The 22,616-nt window shown below is 39.9% G+C and overlaps 2 protein-coding genes across 7 annotated transcripts in view; both read right to left on the bottom strand.

The window, feature by feature from the left end:
* skor2 (SKI family transcriptional corepressor 2) overlaps nucleotides 1-5,945 on the bottom strand; it is a 97,674-nt gene extending 91,729 nt beyond the window's left edge. For both annotated transcript variants that reach the window (XM_083567954.1, XM_083567957.1), the window contains exon 1: nucleotides 5,831-5,945. The gene's annotated coding sequence lies outside the window, so the exon portion shown is untranslated. The remainder of the gene's footprint in view (nucleotides 1-5,830) is intronic.
* Nucleotides 5,946-9,205: 3,260 nt separating this feature from the next.
* Nucleotides 9,206-22,616, bottom strand: part of smad2 (SMAD family member 2) — a 20,021-nt gene continuing 6,610 nt past the window's right edge. For 2 of the 5 annotated variants that reach the window (XM_083567985.1, XM_083567984.1), the window contains 9 exons: nucleotides 22,130-22,587; nucleotides 16,249-16,338; nucleotides 15,616-15,809; nucleotides 15,296-15,430; nucleotides 15,135-15,209; nucleotides 14,715-14,768; nucleotides 14,404-14,616; nucleotides 13,259-13,646; nucleotides 9,206-11,478 (listed from right to left, as the gene is read on the bottom strand). In XM_083567985.1, coding sequence (XP_083424111.1) covers nucleotides 11,355-11,478; nucleotides 13,259-13,646; nucleotides 14,404-14,616; nucleotides 14,715-14,768; nucleotides 15,135-15,209; nucleotides 15,296-15,430; nucleotides 15,616-15,809; nucleotides 16,249-16,338; nucleotides 22,130-22,365 — 1,509 coding nt within the window. In that variant the 5' untranslated portion in view covers nucleotides 22,366-22,587 and the 3' untranslated portion in view covers nucleotides 9,206-11,354. The remainder of the gene's footprint in view (nucleotides 11,479-13,258; nucleotides 13,647-14,403; nucleotides 14,617-14,714; nucleotides 14,769-15,134; nucleotides 15,210-15,295; nucleotides 15,431-15,615; nucleotides 15,810-16,248; nucleotides 16,339-22,129; nucleotides 22,588-22,616) is intronic. The other 3 variants (XM_083567988.1, XM_083567987.1, XM_083567986.1) reach the window with 3 other exon arrangements.

Genomic DNA, 22,616 nt, shown 5'->3' with positions numbered 1-22,616 from the left:
CCCCCCAGGGAGGCATATTGCCGGGTGGCAGCACGGGGCATCTTTACCACTCACTTGCACGGTCGTGTCAATTATTATCTCATGTGATGGTGAATGAAGCTGGTCGGGACTCGGAGTCTGCACTTACGGCCTGGAGAAGATCCCTCACTCATACACTCAGAAAGGAGAGGCAAATAAAGGTAGAAACCCTCAGGAGCCCAATTCAGAAAAAACAAGGAAAGTAGGGGGAACGTGCAAAAGATAAAGGTGTGTATGCAGCTCTATCACTTATCTCGTTATGAGGATAGTAGAAGTTAATGCATTTAATGAAGTCGGTTAATAACTGTATATCACTCAGGTTCTGCTGTTTCCTGCTGTGCTTTTATGAGCAAGAATACTGCATTTCTTTTAGCTGCATAACATTATAATGTATAGTATGTTGTTTATGATAATGTGTGCAGCAACAAAATAATTCCAACATGTTGTAACTTGTTTAGTTGGATTGTGGTTAAACAGCATTTATAGATTTAGTTACCTTTAGCTGAAGTGATGGAATGAAGGTTTTATTGCATTAAATAATCCTGAGCTGAGGTCAGTGAGGAGAATCTCCAGTGCAGCTTCAAAGGCTCATTAAAAAGACATATAAGGATATTAGAAGGATATTGATGTTGTATGTATCTTATGGCTACAATTCGCCAAGGAGTTTATGGTTCTTGGTTTTGAGAGTTTGATAAATTGTGCACAATGACGTGAATTTAATTGCAATTTAATTTAATAAATGCATTTAGGGTGATATTTAGACATGAAATGGAGATTCTTGTGATAAAAAAAATGATAATAGGAACATTATAGTTATAATAAATCATAGTAATTTGGATACTTAAGTACATTTAAAGGCAAATATTAAACTCTACTGAATACCATCTGGATGAACCGGTATGCCGACTGTGCACCAGGTCTCCACAGGCACCATCAGTGCCAGACTTCACTGATATTTATGTCTAAATGAACACAAATCGTTCCAAAATCTAGTGTAAAACCTTCTTAAAAGAAGAAGTGATGGGGGGCAAAATGCTCACCAAGCACATGTAGGAGTTATTGACACTGTTAAAGAGTTGGATTCTCATGCTAAACATGGCTAAAGTAAAAAATAAAAACTTTAGATGTACAGAGTATTTCTGTGCCAAACAGACACCTTCCGGGTTCGTCTAAGTTTCAGAAATAGTTTTTCTTTTAGTATGGCCTATCATGATGTAGTGAAAGGCAGGAATTCCTCCAAGAAGCAACCAGAGCAAAGCCACACCCACCACCGTGCTTCATTCATTTACTGAAATTGTCTCAAGAAGAACATCTCCAAAGAAGTGTGTTTTTGTATGTGAGGGAAGGAAAACCTTGTTTAAAGATTGTTGCTCAGTTTCCGACTCCGGTTTTGTTCCAGTTTTATTTCCAGTCAATGTTTCTACTTCTGTCACAATTTGCAGACGATCGATACGCAAAAGCTACGTGTGTTTGGTGAATATTTAGCTCCGCCTATGGCCACGCCTCCAGAAGCTCAGCTGATTTCTGGAGAGAAGCATAAATCTGGATTTTTTTTTGATAAACCTGACCAAACTAAAGACTCTTTAGAAAGATGAAGGATGTAATACTACTCTATAGGTACTCATGATTAACTTTTGCTGAAACTGTGTGCGCACCACGTCCTCTTTAAATATACTGTAGGTCAAACTACACTACAAGAAGTATGTTTTAATCTGAATTTAAAAGCACCTACAGTACAAGCGTTCATTTTGTTTACAGCAGATTTATTTCCATTGAGTGAAAGTGCTCATTAATGTGCTTGGGTAGACCAGATGTGCTTGAACAGCCATTTTAAACAGTATAGAAGTAAACAAAGTATGTTAAATAAGAGAGAGGTAGTTTCCTTAATCCTGAACTAGCCAAAGTGTACTTCAGCAGGCTTGTCCAGACACACACACACACACACACACACACGCACGCACAAACAACCAGTTCTTCATCTTTCTTTTCATTAACAAAAACCCCGTCAATGAGATTAATTAGCAGAACACGAGATGATGATAATCCACCTTTGAAAAAGCCTTTGTAATCATGCAAACTGGGTAATAAAGTGTTGCCATGAAAAGAGCTATTATCACAGAAGGTGGGAGAAGGTGGGTGAAGGTGGGGAAAGCTGTGACAGTAACCCTGCCTCTAACTGCTCACCGAGTAATAGGAGAATCCTTCAACACCTGAGACCATCGCACTTTCTCAAGGCCTACAGTTCCAGTCACTACATCCTACACTTTCCCTTTCCCCCTCTCCCTCTCCCTCTCTCTCTCTCTCTCCTTTTCTTTCATCTCTTCTTCAATTCTCCGATGGCTCCTCTTCCCCATTTGCTAAGGGGACGTCTCTTCTCCAGACGATAGAAAGAAGACAGAGGATTAAACAAACAAATACAAAGCTCGCTGAGGCAATGCTTAATAGAGGCACACATGGCTCTCTTTTCATCTTCTCAATAGCTATAGCCATGCACATGGAGAGAAAAAAAAAGAAGAATAAAAAGAATCAACACTCCAGTCATCTTGTCCTCTCTGGTCTGTTCTTTTTCTTTCTCTGGAGCTTTCAGTGTTGCGAGTTCATTTCAGATTGAGGTCACTTCCCTCCTCTGCCTTACCTTTCAATTAGATTACCAGCTGAGTATCTGTGCTAAGGTTCAGGCATTACAGAATACAGAGCGCACGCACGCGCACGCGCACGCACACGCGCACACACGCACACACACGGAATTTGCTGACATGCTGCATATACAACGTAATATTTTCTGATTGTGCCTGCAACATACGATCACCGCACCAGGGACATATATATATATATAGATAGATATTTAAATATAGATAAATATACAAGGACATGCTTTAAGCTTTGACTAAACTAGTCTCGACGTATCGACAGAAAATCAATCAGACATGAACGGCGCAGTAAATGATGCCCGGTCAATCCAGACTTGTCGATCCAGTGCAGCTTCAATCCTGATTTTCATTGGGGATCGTCATTTGCCCTTGGGTGATCCCTGTTTCCACATTAGCGGCTGCTTCATGAGTTTATCAGCTCAAAAACAATGTTCTGATGTTCTGAAAACATATAAATTAAGGTCTGGTCTTGAGTTCTTAGCAAAATGCAAAATTATAGAAATGTTTTATTAAAATAAATTGAGCACTGTTATATATAAAATTGTAAAAAAAAAAAAAAAACATGATGGTGTTTTCAGAAGAATGTCCAGCAAACCAGACAGATTTGACTCATAAAAGTAAACTTTTATATGAACAAAATATAAATATAAACCTACATTTTATACAGTTTCTAACCGAAATTTACGTACATACCGTACTTTAATGTTCAATTTCTGACCTGCACTTAAATTGATATAAAATTTACGTGTTTTTAAAGAATAACTGGCAACCGAGTGGTAGCTTTGAGACCATAGACATTTCCTAGAAAGCAAAAACAAAAAACGTAATGAAGTCTTTTTGCAGAACAGCAAATTTTTTTTGTTTTTCTCTTATTCGATCGATAAGATCAGGGTGACAGTCCAGAGCTTTTCCCACATCATCCTATGGCTTTCGCACATGTACTCACACACACACACACACACACACACACACACACACAAGAGGCTAATTAGAGCCACCGAACAAAGTAACAGAACATGGGCAGTAGGTTTATGTAAAATTTCACACAAACAGAAACCTCCAATTATATTGTTTGCAAAATGATACAACGTTTGATGTATATAGCAGATAAATATATATCCTGCAACTGACCGTCAGGTTGCTGAAACTGCCCAAAATTTGGAAACACTATAAAAGACCTGCAGATAACATCAGTGAAACACGCCTGTCATCTGCCTCGCACGTGGAATTTGGAGGGAGGAGGTGCATTTGTATATTTAAGGATCAGACGACTCCCCCTTTCCCTTAATTGAGCTCCTGCGTTATTAATTTTACTGTTAAATACTCAAAGAAACGCTGCTTAAGCTGCTCTCATTAAGAAGCCTCCCCTCCAAGTAGCCTGAGTAGGTAAGAACCATCGGCGTGGCTAATTATTACCTTCACGTGCGAAGGCCTTTAGTCATGCTTAAAGTGTACTTTTTTTTTTTATTCCATCCATATTTAATTAATTAAAAAAAAGAGCATCTATGAACTTTAAATTAGTCTGGTGTAAAATAATCTCTTTTTGTCATTTAATAATTAGCAGTCGACGAAGCGGCTGTATTAATTGCATTTAGGCTGACGCCCCGGGAGACGGACATGGAGGACGGGTCACTCCGCCATCTCTGCTTTCCTGAAATAGCAAATTCCCATGTACTGAGAGAGAGAGAGAGAGAGAGAGAGAGAGAGAGAGAGAGAGAGAGAGAGAGAGAGAGAGAGAGAGAGAGAGAAGAAAGAGTAAAGAGAATCAACTCTTTTCTACGTGCCGTCTTTAAATTACCCCTGGGAATGGGAGGCAACCCTTAATTAGCCTAGCTTCGTGGTAAAATTGATTGAAATGCAGCACATCAATTATTAAGCGAAACACTTTTTTATAACTCCCACCCACACCCACACCCCACACACACCCCACGCCACCCCACCTCATTGTGTAACTCTTAAGGAGAGGGGTGCAATGAACGGAGAGGGTGGTACTGCTACGAAATGAGGGTCCCAAATCCGTCCTATCACCAGACGCAGCCAAACACTATTACCATGGCGTCTTCTTCAGTTTATACACTTTGGAGCCGTGGCACATTTCTTGCGAGTGTAATGATAAACAAGGGGAGGTGCAGTCACACTGGTGCTCATACATGCGACCCAAATCAGAAATACGCCATATGAAGGTGTTGAAGAAACATTACAGCCTTCCAAAAAAAAACACCACAGCCTTCCCAAAAACACCACAGCCTTCCCAAAAACACCACAGCCTTCCCAAAAACACTACAGCCTTCCCAAAAACACTACAGCCTTCCAAAAAAAAAAAACACTACAGCCTTCCAAAAAAAAAAACACCACAGCCTTCCCAAAAACACTACAGCCTTCCATATAAACACTACAGCCTTCCATATAAACACTACAGCCTTCCATATAAACACTACAGCCTTCCATATAAACACTACAGCCTTCCAAAAAAAAAAACACTACAGCCTTCCAAAACCACTACAGCCTTCCATATAAACACTACAGCCTTCCCAAAAACACTACAGCCTTCCATATAAACACCACAGCCTTTCATATAAACACTACAGCCTTCCCAAAAACACTACAGCCTTCCATATAAACACTACAGCCTTCCATATAAACACTACAGCCTTCCATATAAACACTACAGCCTTCCATATAAACACTACAGCCTTCCCAAAAACACTACAGCCTTCCCAAAAACACTACAGCCTTCCCAAAAACACTACAGCCTTCCCAAAAACACTACAGCCTTCCCAGAAACACTACTGCCTTCCATATAAACACTACAGCCTTCCAAAAAACACTACAGCCTTTCATATAAACACCACAGCCTTCCCAAAACAACACTATAGCCTTCCAAAAAAGGTATAGCTGATAGCACCAAGGTCAAATAGGCAAAAAATATATGGCAACCCTTCTCCAAATTGTTGCACCAATGTTTTTACCCAAATATGGCCACTTGTCTCAAAATAATCCAGATGATCCAAAAGTTTAGTTTAGTAATAGCTGAATGTCCACCAACCTGCCAAACTTGTAAAACAAAGGATGTCAACAAAAGCTTCAGATCCCACAGCTTGACCCCCTTCTACTCAACCCCAGAGGTCAAACCAAAGAGCAGCAGTTAAATGGCCACTTACCTCTCTGTAGTGTCGCTACGTTCATGTCAGGAGAAGGTCACAGTGAGCACAAGTTTTTCCTCTCACTCCTGAAGATTGCTTTGTTTTTCAAGTGTTTTCTTAACACAACCAGTTCACCCTCATGCTGCTCAAACAAGTTAAAATTATTATTATTATTTTATATATATATATATATATATATATATATATATATATATATATATATATATATATATATATGTATTTATAACAATCAGAATTTAATGTTGAGGCAATTCGCTAATGCGGTTAAAATCACTACAGTAACGCTTGTAATAAAAACCACTCGTAGTGGCAGACAAAAGCTTTCATTAGGAAAGCGGTAATAATCTGTTTAATTGCTTTAATTACCATACCAATGAAGAGTACTACAGAATCACTGCTCAGAGGCCCAGCTGTTGCCCTCTTTTCTCCTGTGCTGCCACATAGTGGCACTTGCAGGTACTACAGAATGAAGGACTGACCTGCACGAGCTGCGTGAAGTGAATGAAACTTTAATCCATTCATCTTCATGAGTCGTGGTGGATCTGATGTTCATCCCAGGAACACTGGACGTGATACTAGAATACAATTAGGATGAGTTGTAATACATACACATACACACTTAACACACCAAATAAACCTCCTGGAGAACAGGAGAAACCAGGCAGAAAGAAGCTATAGAACCTACCAGAAACCAGCTGTGATGCAGCCCACAAAACATTATTAAATAAATAAAATGTGTACAAGTTTGGAATTTTGGAATGCATAATATATTAACCCTTGTGGCGACTCAACTCAAGAAGCAAACAAGTCCTGCAAGCTTCTCCAGTCCAGGGTCACTGCTCGGGCCGCTATTCGACCCGGAGACGTCCTTCATGTCCTGGTCATTGTCAGTGCTTACAGTGAGTGGAAAACTCATTTGGATCTAATTAATTTTTTGCAGCAACCCAGGACTCCAGTTACCGCTCCAGACCTTTGCCAAAGACCTAGGAAAAAGTCTCCAGAAGACACCCAACCCTTCACACTGGACAAGTCAGAGGATATCGCACAAAGCAATCTGGGGAAGCCATTGTGGAATAGAGTGGGGTCAAGTATAGGTTAGGACTGTGTTTTTAATTAGGGGCCATGACTTATACATGATGGGTCTTCCTTATGGCCAAAAACTGACAATAGGCTTCTCTCGAGCATTTCGACCTGGACAACAGTGAGGACGGAGGCCTTTGTCTGAGCTCAAGGGGGTAAAATGTAAAGAAATCTTCATACTACATGTTGCAAGTTCAACACACATTATAAATTCAGGCCGCAACTAGCGTCGATTTGAATTGAAAGCGATCCATTTCTTTTCACTTACAAGAAAGCTAGCAAAAAAAAAAAAAGCATGTTGATTACAATTTCAGTAATTCTGTAACCTACTGTAAATGTTCATTGGTTTTGGGAAAACGTTGTGCTCCACATTAACGAGTTATGAGTGGATCTAAAACGTGAAACGCTTCCTAACCCAAAGGCTAAATGCCCACATAAATTATGCAAGCTCACTTTCCTATATAACGGTGTGATTAGAAGAAACCGCAAAGTACCAGGCCACAGAGAACCGAGTTTAACGTGTGAGAGATGTTTAACGATGCTGCAGTTCGTAGTGTGCTTTCAGCTAAACAGTCACCGCTTAATGCAGATAAACATTTAGAAACTGGTTTATGCTTTGTGTAGAAGTGCGTGATGACACTTCCAATTTGCGTTACACATCAGAGTAAGAAGAACAGTACAGAAGCACCAAACTGAAGAACATAACCACAATCTCTAACTGCTTCCTGAAAAAAGAGGGGGGTAATTTTTATTCTCTGGTTGCATAGTAAATGATGTGGGACTAGGGTTAGGGTTGGGGTCTATGGTTCTGCTGTGTTTTATGAACATCTACTTAATGTCAATGGGTTCGGGGAGGGGGGGGGGGAACTAATCTAGAAACAAGGTTTAATTCAACTAGACTTGGCAATTTACTTACTGAATTAAAGACACAATTACAAATCTAGTTAGACCTATAATTGGGGCAGCATCTACATGCTCGTACATTTAATTCGATTTCAGACCTTTTTTAGGTTTTGGCGCCCTCTATTGGGAAAAGTAGGCATGACTGATAAGCAGGACGAACTGGGATTGGTCACTTCTGGAGGAAAAAAAATACTAAATAATAAAGCTTTGTGTTAACAATAAATAATATAAAAATTAGCAGAAATAAATTGGGTGAAAAATAAAAAATAAAAAAAATCACCTCCATCCCCACCATTTGCTCGATTACATTGTGAACTGAATCCAAGTTTGATGTATATTCCTCATCAATTAATTCAATCCATCAATTAATAGAACATCGACTCTCCTATTGTGTAAAAAGCAGGGCTTCCTCTAAGGGAAAAACTATCCCAGCTCTGAATTTATGTTCAGTACCTGCTCATTTCCAGCTTGGCCTTGGCTTTTTTTTTTTGGCCCAGAAGTGAAACATTTTTCCTGAATAGACCTGGACACCATTTATCCTCATCTAACTCCCCTACTCAGACCTTAACATTAGTGAGAATGAAGCAGAGAAATCATCATAGGCCAGGTCTCAGTGATCGAGCAGGACGGCTGGAAAACACAGACATTGGGGTAAACAAAGATCTGGTGTTATTTGCTGTATCCAGACCAGAGATGGGGATTGGTCAGAACTACTTTAAATAAAAAAAATTAATGAAAATAGATCAAAATGATCAGCTCTGAGGAATAAGGAAAAAATATTCAACGCAACTAAAAGAATAAAATTGACATTTAAAGTATTTTTAAAAAATAAAGGAAAGAAAATGTAGATTTTTTTAATGAATAATTCTTCAAGCGTGCTATATTCAATACTTTAGTTTAATTTAATGGATTCAATTTTTTTTTTTGTCTTAAATTTTAAAAAAAAAAAAAAAAAAAAAAAAAAAAGGAAATAATTACAAATATTCTGATTGAGAAAAGTTAATTGTAGAGAATTGTTTACTGTAACTTGAATATATAAATCATTTAAAATGTCAGGCTTCAGATATGAAATTTCGGAGAACTCGTGCTTGAAGGGGGAAAAAACAGAAGGAAAAAAAATTCTTAAAAAGAAATAATTGGTTGATTATAGTAGTTTCATACAAGAAAGCTAAAAATGGTGGAATGTCCCATTTGAGGTCTGATGTGTGAATGTTCAAAGTGTAAAACACTTAAAAAATAAAAAGGCCATTTAATCCCAATAGACGTTTAACTGCTTTGTATTTTCCCCCATTTATAAGTTTCTTCACACCACCTAGAAGCTGTTCATTAACAGAAAACAGTGCAGAGAAGAAAAACCTCATCAGCAATATAAAGTGAAAACAATCATACTCATGATAATTAAAACTTTTTATTAGTGTATTTATGAAGTCTGCATATGCAACACGCCTGAAAAGCTTATCTCCTGATAACGTTCACGTCCTACCAATACATCTCTCTAATGGCAAAATAAGCTCACCAACTCTTAAATGCTTTGCCAAAAGAAACCAAAAAAAAAAATGAAAAAGTAAAATAAAATAATATATACACATATACTGTATATGCATATATGTCTGGGCCACTTAACAGTTCTATTTGGTTTTTCTTTCCACACTCTGGTGAGCATCGTGATCCCAGTGTCTGAACAGTTTCAAAACAGGCCACAACGTCTTCTTCACACCACACTCGCTGCAATTCCAATACAAAGTGTAACGAGATCGGCGGAACTTTGGGTGTGGGGGGGGTCGGGGGGAGAGAAAAAAAAATAAAATATATAAAGAAGAGAGACCGAGGTGGCAGGAGGGGAATGAAGAGTTCGAACATCTTGCCACCGTCACAACAAGTAAAGGAAGTAAAGCTAGATCACAGTCATTAGTTAAGTTGTACAAGATTACACACACACACACACACACACACACACACTAAAGTTGCACAATTCATCTCATTTAAGAAATTTTTTTTTCCCTTCTTTTTCTCCCCCCCGGAAATCACAGGCGATTCCAACACTGCCACTGTAAACAGAAGTCATGGAAAAGCATCCAGTGGCAGAAAAGCAAAAAAATAAAAAATTATACACTTTTTTTCTTTCATGCCGATAGACGATGAGGAGCTGAAGGTTCTGTGCAACGGCTTTTAAGAAAACAAAAGAGAAAGAAGACATTTCAACTAACTTGTTTTTTGGTGACAGGACGTTCTCATTATGAAGCCATGTTCTGTCAAAAAGAGGGCATGATCTAAAAAAATACTCAATTCTAATAAAAAGGAAGAGAGCAGTAAAGATTTTAAATATATTTATATATAAAAATACATGAAAATACAAAAAGTAGCTAAAAGAAAGATAAAGAGGAAAAAAAAAGTATCGTGATTGAGAAAGAATAACCTACTTTATTAACACTTAAAGCATGAAGGATCAGATTTTTTTCTTTCTTTTTTAAGATATGGATTGCGCACTCGTTTTTGCCCCCCCCCAGCATGAAGATTTTCCTCAACCTCGAAACGCTCCGAAGTGATGATGGGAGTGTTCGACCTAACGAGGGGGCGATACGGAAAGACACCGAGATGAAGAAAAGATTGGTCCGGGTTGTCGTTTTTGTTTTTTTTTCCCTTTCTTTTTTTTTTTTTCTGCTAAAACATTCCTCTCTGCTCACATTAGAATGCAGAAGAAGCATAAGACAGCCGTAAGACAGCACCCTGAACATATAAGGCAACATTCTTTCATATCGAGGTTGGGTGCGGTGGTCAGGAGCAGGACAGGAAGCGAAGAAAGAAAAATAGTTTTTGGTGTTATTTTTTTTTTTTTTTAAGAATGAAAAGGTTTGTGTGGGGGAGGGGCTTTGGAGAAAAAAAAAAAAAAAGCAGTAATACTTTTCCAGGGTTTGTGTTTGTGTGTTGTGCGTGTGTGTGCGAGTTGTGTGTGTTGTGTAGTCTCGGTAAAGAGATCGAGCTCGAACGTTGACTTTTTTTTGCCAGCGGTAAAAATAAACGTTAAGCTGTCAGACACGTAAAAGGACAAAATCAAAAACGGTTCGTTTTGCGTAATCGTTTCGAGGGGAAGGAATGATTTACTGAAACATCCGTTATTAACTGCCTTCTGTTACTTCGGTATTACACACGCTCTCGCACGCGACATCCCAGTCTTAAGAAAAGAAAAAAAATATGTACATTTTAAATTCTACCACTAATACATTTAATATTGAGGATTCATGAGAAGGAAGAAAAAAAAAAATGAAAAAAAAAAGCGAATTAAAGGTGCATGAAGCTGATGTGACAGCAAGTGCCATGTTCAGTTCCGAAAAGTGAGAACATCAGGAGGGCAGGAAGAGAGAGAGAGAGAAATAGATAGAGACACAAGGAGAGAGAGAGAGAGAGAGAGAGAGAGAGAGAGAGAGAGAGAGAGAGAGATGGGGATTATAGCACGTCTGCTGTTCTACTTGTCGTTTTCTTGTGATTGTGGACTGCAGATTTTGGGGAAGGGGCGTGGGCATCATCGTCATGGCGGCGATTAGGACATACTGGAACAGCGGGCGGTGGGAGAACCCATCTGGGTCAGAACCTTATCCAGCCACTGCAACGGTCCATTCAAGTGCAGCTCGATCCAGCATGGAGTGCTCGTCACGGTCTGCCGTCTGACACACACACACACACACACACACACACACACACTAAGCTCAAAAGGTTCCTAAAGGGTTTTTTTTTTTTTTTTTTTTTACAGAAAAGACATATACAAGGCACATCTTGAAACTTGCTGTCTAATGCAAATAAGAGATGCTGCTTCCTGCTACAGGATTTTTCAAGTATACAAAACTTATCTGTACTCCAAACTTATGGTCAACCGATTAATCATCACCGATATTTTATTGCTGTAATCCTTACCGATCGTTTTTCCAGCTTTCGGTCCGCTGATATTGCAAGAGTGACCTCTAGAGGCAAATCAGTGACACAACGTGCTTTTTTTTTTTATACGCGAGACTGCACGCTGTGCGCTGAGTGCGACATTAAAAACATTATATTTCCTATATCATTTATTAAATGATTATTTAATTAATACATTTTTTTCTTCATTTAGCAGATTTTCATGATTCAGCACTTATTTTTGCAATAAAGTTTACTCCTGTTTTACATGGAGTGTTATGTTTTTTGGGGTTTTTGTTATTTAATATCCATCTGTTTTGGTTGATTAATCAGTTATCGGCAAATGCTCCTCATACATCCATGGTGTCGGTCTCATTGTTCTGATCTGGTGTGATGGAGAAAAATAGGACATCCTCAGTAAGAATAAATATCATGACTTTAGAATTATTAATTATATAATTATGCACTATGAGACATTTTGATGAAAAAAAAAATTATATTTTATCATAAATTGAATCTTCTACTAAATGTAACCATGCTCCTATGAAGGTAAAACAAATTTTATTAGGTAAAGATTATGTAAAATTTAAATAAAAGCTCCCTCTTGCTTTGGCAGCCAATCATTACCATTAGAGGTCGACCGATTAATCAGCACCGATAGTTGATTGCGGTAGCTAACCACACCAAGCTACACAAAAAAAAAAAAAATCCATACTGTTTTTTTACCCAGTTGCTTTATACAGTACGAGAGCGGCCTCTAGAGGCGAATAACTGATACCACATTCTGTTTATTTGAGGCCTGTTTTTTTTTTTTTTTTTACTTTTTGTTTCAGTTTGAAAGCATGTCTCATTTATCTCTATTTATTAAATATGATTATTATATAATTTAGCAAATTTATATGATTCAGTAGTTTTATGTTTGTAATAAACTTCTGTACTATTTTACATGGCGTCTTTATTTATCCAGCCTCCATCCAACCAAGCTTTCTGTAAAATCCACCAATCTCAAAATCAGTTGCCCTCTAATGGACATCAAGAATTTAAAAAAAGGATGACAGAGCATTGGGTATCACTGTTCATGCTGCTATTTCCACTCTAATACAACGAAGTAAAGAGGAAGTCTCAGTAGTTGAGCCGAGGTAGAACACTCGAGATGTTCTATGAGAGTTATAAGTACATGTCTAATGGACTTTGAAGAACTTTTTGTGGAAGTTGAAGACAAACCTAATATTGTGGTGAACAACATTAACATTAAATATTACTGAGATTAAGTAGCCATGTTGTAACTCGACTGAATGTTCAGGGGAATGAAGGGCTAAGCTGATCTGCAACTATTTCAAAAAGCAAGTTTGTATATTCAGGAACACACCAAGGAGAATTCAGCGTACTGAGAAGTCATAACGGGCTCTTAAGCTCAAAATATTTCTTAGCCAAATTCATATCATTTGTTCACTATATAAAATAAAAGTGCAGCCCTTAATCTCTATGCTTGGTTCATGCTTTTAAAAGGAACAGAAGAATTTATCACCCATGCTCAGAGGATTTCATGGTCACCTGTACTCGGCCCCCCAGCCTTTGACAAAGCTCATGCGTATGGTACACATTCTGGTAAGCTGATAGACCGCCTCGAAGCCCTGATTGACCGACTGAGCCAAAAGAGCCGCAAACTCCTGGTTGTTGAAGATCTTCAGGTTACAACCTAAAAGAGATGAGGTCAGAAATCTATTAATTAAAACACTGGATTTAGAACCATGTCTGCACTCGTGAGGTGTGTAATAAAAAAAAAAAGGGGCTGAAATGTTACCTGGGGGAATTTTGCAGACGGTTGCAGGGTGCCAGCCGTACCTCTGATTACAGTTGGGGCTTTGAACAAAGATGGCGCTGTCGCTCAGACACTCGGCGAACACTTCTCCTCCGATATAATACAGCCTGACTCCCCGACCTGCTCAGACAGTGGGGGATTTAGAGGATTTGACTGATATGGAGTGCAAATGAATAAATTTAGCAAGACAGGCTTACAACATAGATTATTTACACTAATAATTAAAATGAAAAGTCGACCAATCATCACTTTTGCGACCAAAAAATCCGTACCAATAGTTTTACCAAGTTGCGTTATACAAGACGAGAGCGACCTCTAGAGGCGAATCACTGATGTGCTGTTTATTTGAAATGTCTTTATTCTGAATTTTTTTTATTTATTTAGTGTTTCAGTTAGAATAATTGTGTTTCTCAATATTTATCAAAATAAATACAAGCACATTTTCATGAATCAGTATTGTTTCTTTTTTGTAATTAATGTTCAGTACTATTAGTTATGTTTATTTTTGTTTTTTATATCCAGTATCGATTTTAAAAACTAGCAGTTGATTAATTTCAGTATCGGTAAAATTGGTCAACCTCTGATTAAAATAGTTTGTTAATGCACCCCATAAACAAGCATAAGATGATAACTGTGCACAAACAAGTTTTTTAAATTAAGGCGTGTTGCGATATGCAACACATTTCCCGTAATGTCATGTTTTTGTTTTTTTTTTATATCCCAATGCTTTGTTCAGGAAGTGCATTAATTCAGGGTGTGACTGATCTACACCTCCCTATACTTCGAGTGAGTGATGAATGGCTCCTCAGTTATTAAAGTAGGAAGAGCCTGCACTCTGCACCTAATGGTCTATACATCTCCAGTTGAGAGCCTGTACCTATGTGTCTGCGAGTCATCTCCACCGTGGCGTTGCGGTTGACGTTGGACAGCAGGCCCAAGCAGAAACGCTCCGAGTTGGACGGATCTGTGAATCCGTCCACGGTGAGGGAAGGCTGCGAGGCATGAAAGGTTTCCCCGACTCGCTGGTTCAACTCGTAGTAGGCTATGGAGCACCAGAACGCAGGCTCGGAGTAGGTCACCGGCTGAAGGTCTGGAACACAGAGACGTTCAGCAAAACTTTTACACACGAAAGCTGCATTCGGAATGTGTTGTAATGAAGCATAGGGTGATGTGACGAGCTGCGCTTACCCATGCCATGGTTCACGGGCGAGAGCGCGCTGGGCGACAGTTCTGCAGGAGAACCTACGATTAAAAAGAACAAAGACTTTAACTATATACAAGACCATACAACATGTCCAGTTCAGCTGTTACTGAGATATCAGGACTGTCCAAGTATACTAGTACCTGGATGGATGGATGGATGGATGGATAAAAGAGAGAGACACACACACACACACACACACACACACAATTTTCATTTTAAAAGTGCTTGTTTTTTTCAGAATACAACACCGACTCACAAGCAGTCATTAAACCATCAAACTAGATATGATGAGCAAAAAATAGCCAAGAACAAATATACTGAACACACACACACACACACACACACACACACACACACACACACACACACATTCCCATGTAGTGCTGGCCACCGTGGGAATGTACCTGTGTCCATACTTTGATTCATATGCTGGTCGCTGGTCTCCCCATCCTCACTGATGTATCCTGGTGGAGGAGTTTCTACAGAAACAAATCAGAAATACATTTAACACAAGGAACACACTGAGATTTGAGTCATTTAATGGTGAGACATCAGGCACTCCCACCTGGTATGTAGTTGTTGGGGGGTTCGATCCCGCCAGGAAAGTTGGTGTTTTCGGGTATGGAATGGGTGTAATCATCCAGAGGAGGCAGTTCAGTCAGAATCTCTGTGTGTCTTGGCACTAGAACAGGTGGTAAGACTAGAGGATGGAAACAAAATTATTCCGAATGCATGTTAGAAAAAGGAATAAAAGGGGTGGAAAAAAAAAAATTGTAGCAACAAAATGAACACAATCGTCATTTATATCTCAGCCCTAATAACCAGTTGATATCATTCGTGTTAATGATACACTACTAAAGAGATGAAAGCGAGCGTTTGATGCACCTGGTGTCTCCACCCGCTGGTAGTGGTAGGGGTTGACGCACACCTCGTCCTTCTTGAGGTTGAAGGCGAACTCGCACGTGTCGATGGCGCGCAGCTCGTGGTGACTGTGCAGGTCTGGCCATCGCCACAGGCGGCAGTAGATGACGTGAGGCAGGCCCTTACGGTGAGACACCTGCAGGCGTCCATCCAGAGATCTAACCCGGGCACATAAACACAGGAAAGGACAGAGAGGAAAAAGAGGAGAGAAAGAGCAGAGGAAGACAGGGAACGTGCCAAATGGTCAGAGGAAAGAGAACATGGATGGAGAGAGGGAAGAGAGCTGGTTTAGACCTCAGTCGGGCTTGCCATCAAGCACTAAACATAAGAATCCATGTCCTCGATTTACTTTTAAAAGCTTAGCTACTTTTACAGCTTCTCTACAAGGATGTGTGTTTATGAATGGGGAAAAAAAGTGCACAAATTTAATTGATACTAGCTTAGCATTATATACACTAGATGAAATCGTTGTAAAGTGTACAGTGAAATACACAGGCCCTGGAGAAGAGGAGGAAGCCTTCTTCTCTCTGAGCCGACGGGGAGAAAACGGCACGAGGCCCGCGTGAGTGCAGTACAGTGACAGGAGAGGATAGTCACCTGGTTTGGTCAGGGTAGCTGTATAGGCCTGAGGTATCCCACTGTTCTATCGTATTTGGAGTACTCAGTCCCCAAATTTCAGAGCAATTGCTGTGCACAAAAAAAAAAAAAAAAAAAAAAAAAAAAAAAAAGAAAGAAAAAGAAAAGAAAAAAAGAAAAGAAAAAGAACACAAACACAAACAAAAAAATGATAAACATGGGGCATGATTCATTCAAAAATACCAAAATGACATAGCATGGGAAAGACATGGGTGTCAATTCTTTCATCGGAGATGTTCTGCGTCCGCGTACTGCAGCTCATCTCGAATAAAAGAAGCCACTCGAATGATGAAAACCACATACAAACAGTGAAATGGAGAACGAAACAGGACAAACGTATCCTTATTACAGCGTTCGTTCACTGGGCGAGGAATAAAACGCTTGAGGGGCATAAATAATCCTGAACGCTGGTCCATTTCAAAACAAACAGTCCCCAAGTGTTTTATTCCTCTTATACCACAGCAAGCTGCAACTTATTACAGGTTAGAATTTAAAATCATAAACGAAATTATTATTATGTTTTTAAGGGGTTTTTATGCGATCGAGCAAATCTCCAATCTTTACAAAAACGCTGTGGTCTTCTATAGACCTTAAAAATAAATAAAACGTCACCCTACGGACTAATAAACTGTAGGCGAGTTCGGAAAATGTAACCGATAAGAATAGACTGAGCAGCGCTGTGGTATAAGTGTTGAGGCATGTTGAGGAATCGGTAATAAGCCCGTTTTCATGACTGGGACTAGACGGACATATAAAACAGGCAGCACAGGACAAAAATGATTTGGAGAAAAACAACATGATCCCATTTCTATGAAATGTAACACATTCATTTCATACCAATATCATCAGGCAGTAGATACACACAAATTACTGGGTAACACTATTTAAAAAAAAAATGTAACTAAAATAAAAACTGGAAATGAAATCAGGAGGTTTGAGATGAGCAGGTTAGGTGTTTAACTTTGAGAGGAAAATCATGTGCTGTAATCATTGTGCTGCATGTATTAAAGAAAAATAAACAAATAAATAAAGAAATATCTCCCCCAAAAAAACATGCATCTTTGCATAAAATTAGACTGCACGATGAAGAAAAAGAATTGCACAACCAAGCCTGTGTTACGTCCTACCGTGAAGGAAAAACATCTAGCAATGATTCTTCTCCACCTATTTTTTTTCCTCTGTCTTTCAGAATTGCATTAGTATTGGGTGGTTGAATTGGAATACAGAAGTAGAGGTCAACCAATTAATCAGTTTGGCCGATTAATAATTGGAGCTATCTGCAAAATCCACACCTATAGTTTTTCCGGCTTCAAGTCCGCCGTCATTACGAGAGCGGCCTCTAGTGGCGAATCACTGACGTCACGTGCCGTTTGTTTTTACAAGCGAGACTGCGCGCTGCACGGAGAGCGTTATATGCATTATTCACATCATTATATTTATTACGCACATTTTCATGATTTAGTATATATTTTTGTAATAAAGTTTAATATCGGTAAAAGTCCACGTTGGGTCGACCTCTATACAGACGTGAAGGTCAGAGAGGAGAAACACCTACAGCACTAGGTAGAACATTACCTCTCTTTTTAGGAACGTTTTATGTACTACGCAATTTCACTCTTTCCTGAGTTACAGCTCTAGCACATTAACCCACACTGACCCACTGAAGAGTTGCGACAGCAGCAAAAAAATAAATACATTAAAACGCCAAAAAGAGAGAGAAAAAAAGAAAGATTTATTTATTGTACTTGTACAGCGTCCGAATGAAAATGAAATATTATTGTATTCATTATTTCATGCTCGAGATGATTTATTGTGCATGGCATTGAAGAGAGGGGGAAGAACCGGGGGGGTGGGGGGGCGCAAAAGAAAAAGTAAAAACAAACAGGCAAATAAATAAATAAAGGAGAGAGAAAAAGAAGTGAAACTACCCATGTCCACACAAAGGGTCATGTGCTCAATCAGGGAAATGAAGCCTACTTTCAACGCAAGTATTCAGACCCTTTATATTGTGACCTTTTTGATGTTTTTACTGTACAAACACTGAAGAAAAAAAAGTGTAAATCTACTGGAAATAAAGAGGTGCAGCTTTTGCAAAATTAACAGCAGCACTGAAGTCATCATCTGCCTCTCTGTAGGAACATGCCTGGTGCCATACTGTGACAATCAGGAGAACAGTCAGTCTTATAATCACACACACACACACACACACACGGAGGAGTTATTTATGAAACCACCAGCAGTTCCAGATTCCTGTAACTTTCATATTTTGAAGATAATTGCGGCAGGAAGGCGAGGCGGGACGGAAACAGGAACTTTCTCCTTTCCATTAAAGCGCACACAGTGTCTCCGGCTCAACAGCTCCTGGGCTGAACATTGCACAGCTTTATTAAATTCCTCCTACTCTTATTCCTAATCACAGATTTTGCCAACATCACTCCAAGCCTGTCCTACTACAATGTGAGGATCTTCAGATGGCTTTTACCCACAGAAGCCATCGAATCGAATTCCCAATGCAAAAACAGAGCTACTGTTACACCACGGTCCTGGAGTCATTGATCTGAAGATTTTTGACAGTCCAAGATTGACCGATTGATCTGAGTGACTGGACGGCATCCAGCACATAATCGGTGCCGATCCTTGACAGAAAAAGAGGATCAGTGCAGAAAATGTCGAGTTATCACCATTCCTCGAGTGTCCAGCCTCCTATCAAGCCCACATGGCCCAGAGACTTCGCCTGCTGGCATTCCTGAGGCTCAAAAACCCACTCGAAACATCTCTCCACACACTTATCACAGCCAGGATAAAACAGAGACCACGTCTTATCAGCAGCTGCTCTCCTGATAGGATAACGATAATGTATCTTGGAAAGAACATTTTGCTCACATTCGCACTGAACAGCGCCTGGTCTCGGGATCCGATTATAGCGATGCGAGGTGCAAGAGAAGAGCGTGTTCCTGGTCTATAATCTTCGCTGGTGATGGGTTGAAAATTGAGCGACGCAGCCGATAAGTCTCCTACTCGGGTTGCGTCCTCTGAACGCGTGCCAAGCGGTCGCCTTCGTAATCCTGTAAGAGGTAGGGCCAGACCTATCATTATAACGCACGGTGCTTTGTGTTTGTCGGTTTAGAGAACGAACGTGAAGACGCGATCGCTTGCGTGTGATTAACCCCGGAATCCTTCGAGTATCATCCCTGCTGTGCTGAAACTCCAGCTGTTCTGTTCCGCCTGAAGATCTTCAGAACCCAACAAAAAAATGAGAGACCACACACACTCAAGCACCATAATTCAGAAGTAAATCTAGGCCATGGGTTCAACGTCACTAACAGAGGGGCGCTTTTTTTTTCTCTCGCTACGATGTGTTTAATCTGTCTGTAATCAATCGGGTGACAAAACCCGATGTGTCGGTATTCTGCTTCTGGTCACGTGTTGCTCGGGAGTGATGCGATATCCTGTCTGCCCAGAAGATCATGCCATCTGCTCCGTGTAAATACTGACCTGTTCTCCTTTCCTCCCTCCTTCACCAGTAATTGATGGAAATATGCGCCTGTGCAGTCTTGCTTCCTCAGCAGATTTATTGAAGGGGATGAAAACGGGGCCTTAATACCGGCACACAGGGGCAGAGGCGGGGCAGAGGTGGGGGCAGAGGCGGCCAGACAGAAGAGCGATCGCGTTACAATCAATAGGCTTTAGAAATGCAACCCCATCACTCTGGCGAGGGGCACGCGGAAGAAAAGTGCTCTCTTTGCATCCCTTGCTCTCACTGGAGGCATGTCTACAGATACACTATCTGTTCTGCTCCTCAGAGGACCTGCGCCGATAGTCGGGACTTCCAGAAACTCAGGCCGGAAGTTACATTAAATCTGAGATAAGGGGTTTGTTTTCCTTCGGACCAGGCGAAGCGGAGATCGAACGCATACCTTGAGCGGCGTAATAAGTGATGGACGACGTTTCTGCAGGTTTCACCAAGTCAAATTTTTAAGAATAAAATTTAAGGCCACAAAATAAAAGAAAATAAAGGTGACTGGCCTTACAGAAACCATAAATTCTTTATTTTCTTTTTTTAGTTTGTTGTGAAATTTATTTATTTTTTTTTTTACACGCAGTATCGCTAAACTTCATCGCTGAAAAATAAAATCCGTTTCCCGTCTGTGGTACAATCTGAGAGATTCGCTCCAATAACAAAGCTGATTAGCAGATACACGAAAAAAAAAAAAAAAAATAATGCTACAACACCACGCAAACAAAACACCGGCAAGTGCTGCATCAGCATTTTAATGAGCATTAGCGATGTTTTAGAGACAAAAAATATTATTTGAAGACCTAAAATAAAGAATTTAAGACTTTTTAAAGCCTAATCATTTTTTATTTATTTTTTTTAGACTCTTGGGTGGAGATGACTAATAAAGAGAGAGGGAGAAAAAAAAATAAAATAAAAAATCATTAGCTGTTAAAAAGACGAATTGTTTGCTTTTAAACTGATATACAAGTCCTGATCAACATACCAAACCTACAGGGGGAGGAAACAAAAATAAAGAAACAGCGCCGCCAATCCACCGCCCCACACTTCCATCAGCTGAACACGTCACAGCTGCCCTTCCGCAGTCCAAAGAATTAATCACACGTTTGTTTATATAGAAAGAGTTAAAAAAAAATAACCTGTTAGACTCCATGATTCAAACCAATCGCATCGGAGAGCCAGGAATGAGAAGGAGCCATGAACCAGAAAGGATCGGACAAAGAAATAAAAAAAATAAAATTAAAACGTGATAAAGTGTACGTGTTAAAAAATAAATAAATAATTTACGCGTTCGTTAGTGCACGGGGGGAAAAAAAATTCACAAGACAAAAAATTTCAGAAAAAAAATTAAACCTCTGATTTTTTTTTTTTCTTTAAAATTAATGCTGACTGAAGCGAGACGTCTGTTTTAGTATTAAAATACTGAGAAGACAGAAGACAATGATGCCTTCAGTCATTCCCACCAATCTTCAAGGCCAGAGGACTGATTAGAACCGAAAACATGCACCGGGCGACAGATTTTCCCACCCTATAAAACCTCCCTAACACAGAATCTCAATAAAAGCAGGACGAAGACTCGACGGACTCGGAGCAACCTGAAGATTTAACTGGAGAGGAACAGGAGAGTTATTATAAACAACCGCATCTCATTTCACCGGTACGAGTAAAAGATGCTTCGTTTCATATTAAACTTTGCTTCTGAAACGGTGCTGTTTCAGTTTTTTTTTTAATTTAATGAACATCTCAAATCAAAGTTACTTAAAAAATAAAAGTTCCCTGTAGCTGAATATAAAGATCCTATGCCGGATTGTCGTTTTACGATTGCGAAATGTTCTTCTGAAAAATACGTCATCAAGCTGGGGGGGAAAAAAAGACGATAAACGGAGAAGTAGCACTGTTTTCATAAAACACAAGGTTTCATGTGTTGAGTCTAAGAAGCCAGAAGCCACTGTTTCTCCACATTACTGATAGTTTATATCAATCACCGTGAAAGCGAGAAGGTTAAAGAGTGACTGGATGAACAGGCTTTAAAAATGCCAATGAGATGGAAGTTTGTTTTGAAACGAAAAAGAAAAAAAAAAAAAAAGGAAAGGAAAAAGAAATCCAACTGAGATTTGAACTGAAGTGGAAATGAAGCGACGGCACAGGAACGATGCAAAGAAATAAAATGAAGCAATGCTAATGCTGAGAATGCACCCGCTTCCCTCGAACGCTTGCACTGAGCACGTTTCCTGTTCCAACTGTGCAATTCTCGTTTGAGGGTATGTGCAAACAAACTGCGTGATAAGCTGAGCGAGCGTAAGGCTTTGGCGTGGTGAGACGTACCTGGGGATGGTCACACACTTGGTGTTGATGTTCTGCGTGGTGATGGCTTTCTCCAGCTCGTCCAGCTGGCCCGTCTTTTTCAGCTTCTTCACCAGGCTCTTCACGGCCTTCTCGCACCATTTCTCCTCCTGACCGTTCTGCTCTCCGCCGCCTGCTCCGCCCGAGCCGCTCGCCGACTTCTTCCAGCCCAGCAGGCGCTTCACTACCGGCGGCGTGAACGGCAAGATGGACGACATCCTCGCGGGTGTTTGGAGTAAAACGCGGGGATGTGGTTTGGAAAAAAAAGCACCGGGACGAGACAAACCCGCTTCCCCAAGAAGGCTTCGGGATGGAGGGCCACCAGCCCAAAGTGGCCTAGAGGTTCTGAGGGAATGTTCGTTGGGGGGGGGGGGGGGGTGTAGGGGTGGGAGAGCAGCTTTGGAGTTTGGAGCAGGAAAGGAGAGAGGTTGAGGAGTTACCTGATTGAAGAAAATAAATAAATAAATAA

This window comes from Silurus aristotelis (genome assembly GCF_946808225.1).
Source record: "Silurus aristotelis genome assembly, chromosome: 18".
Classification (NCBI taxonomy): domain Eukaryota; kingdom Metazoa; phylum Chordata; class Actinopteri; order Siluriformes; family Siluridae; genus Silurus; species Silurus aristotelis.
The sequence above is the reverse complement of the archived record's forward strand: the minus strand, read 5'-3'. Positions and strand labels throughout refer to the sequence as shown.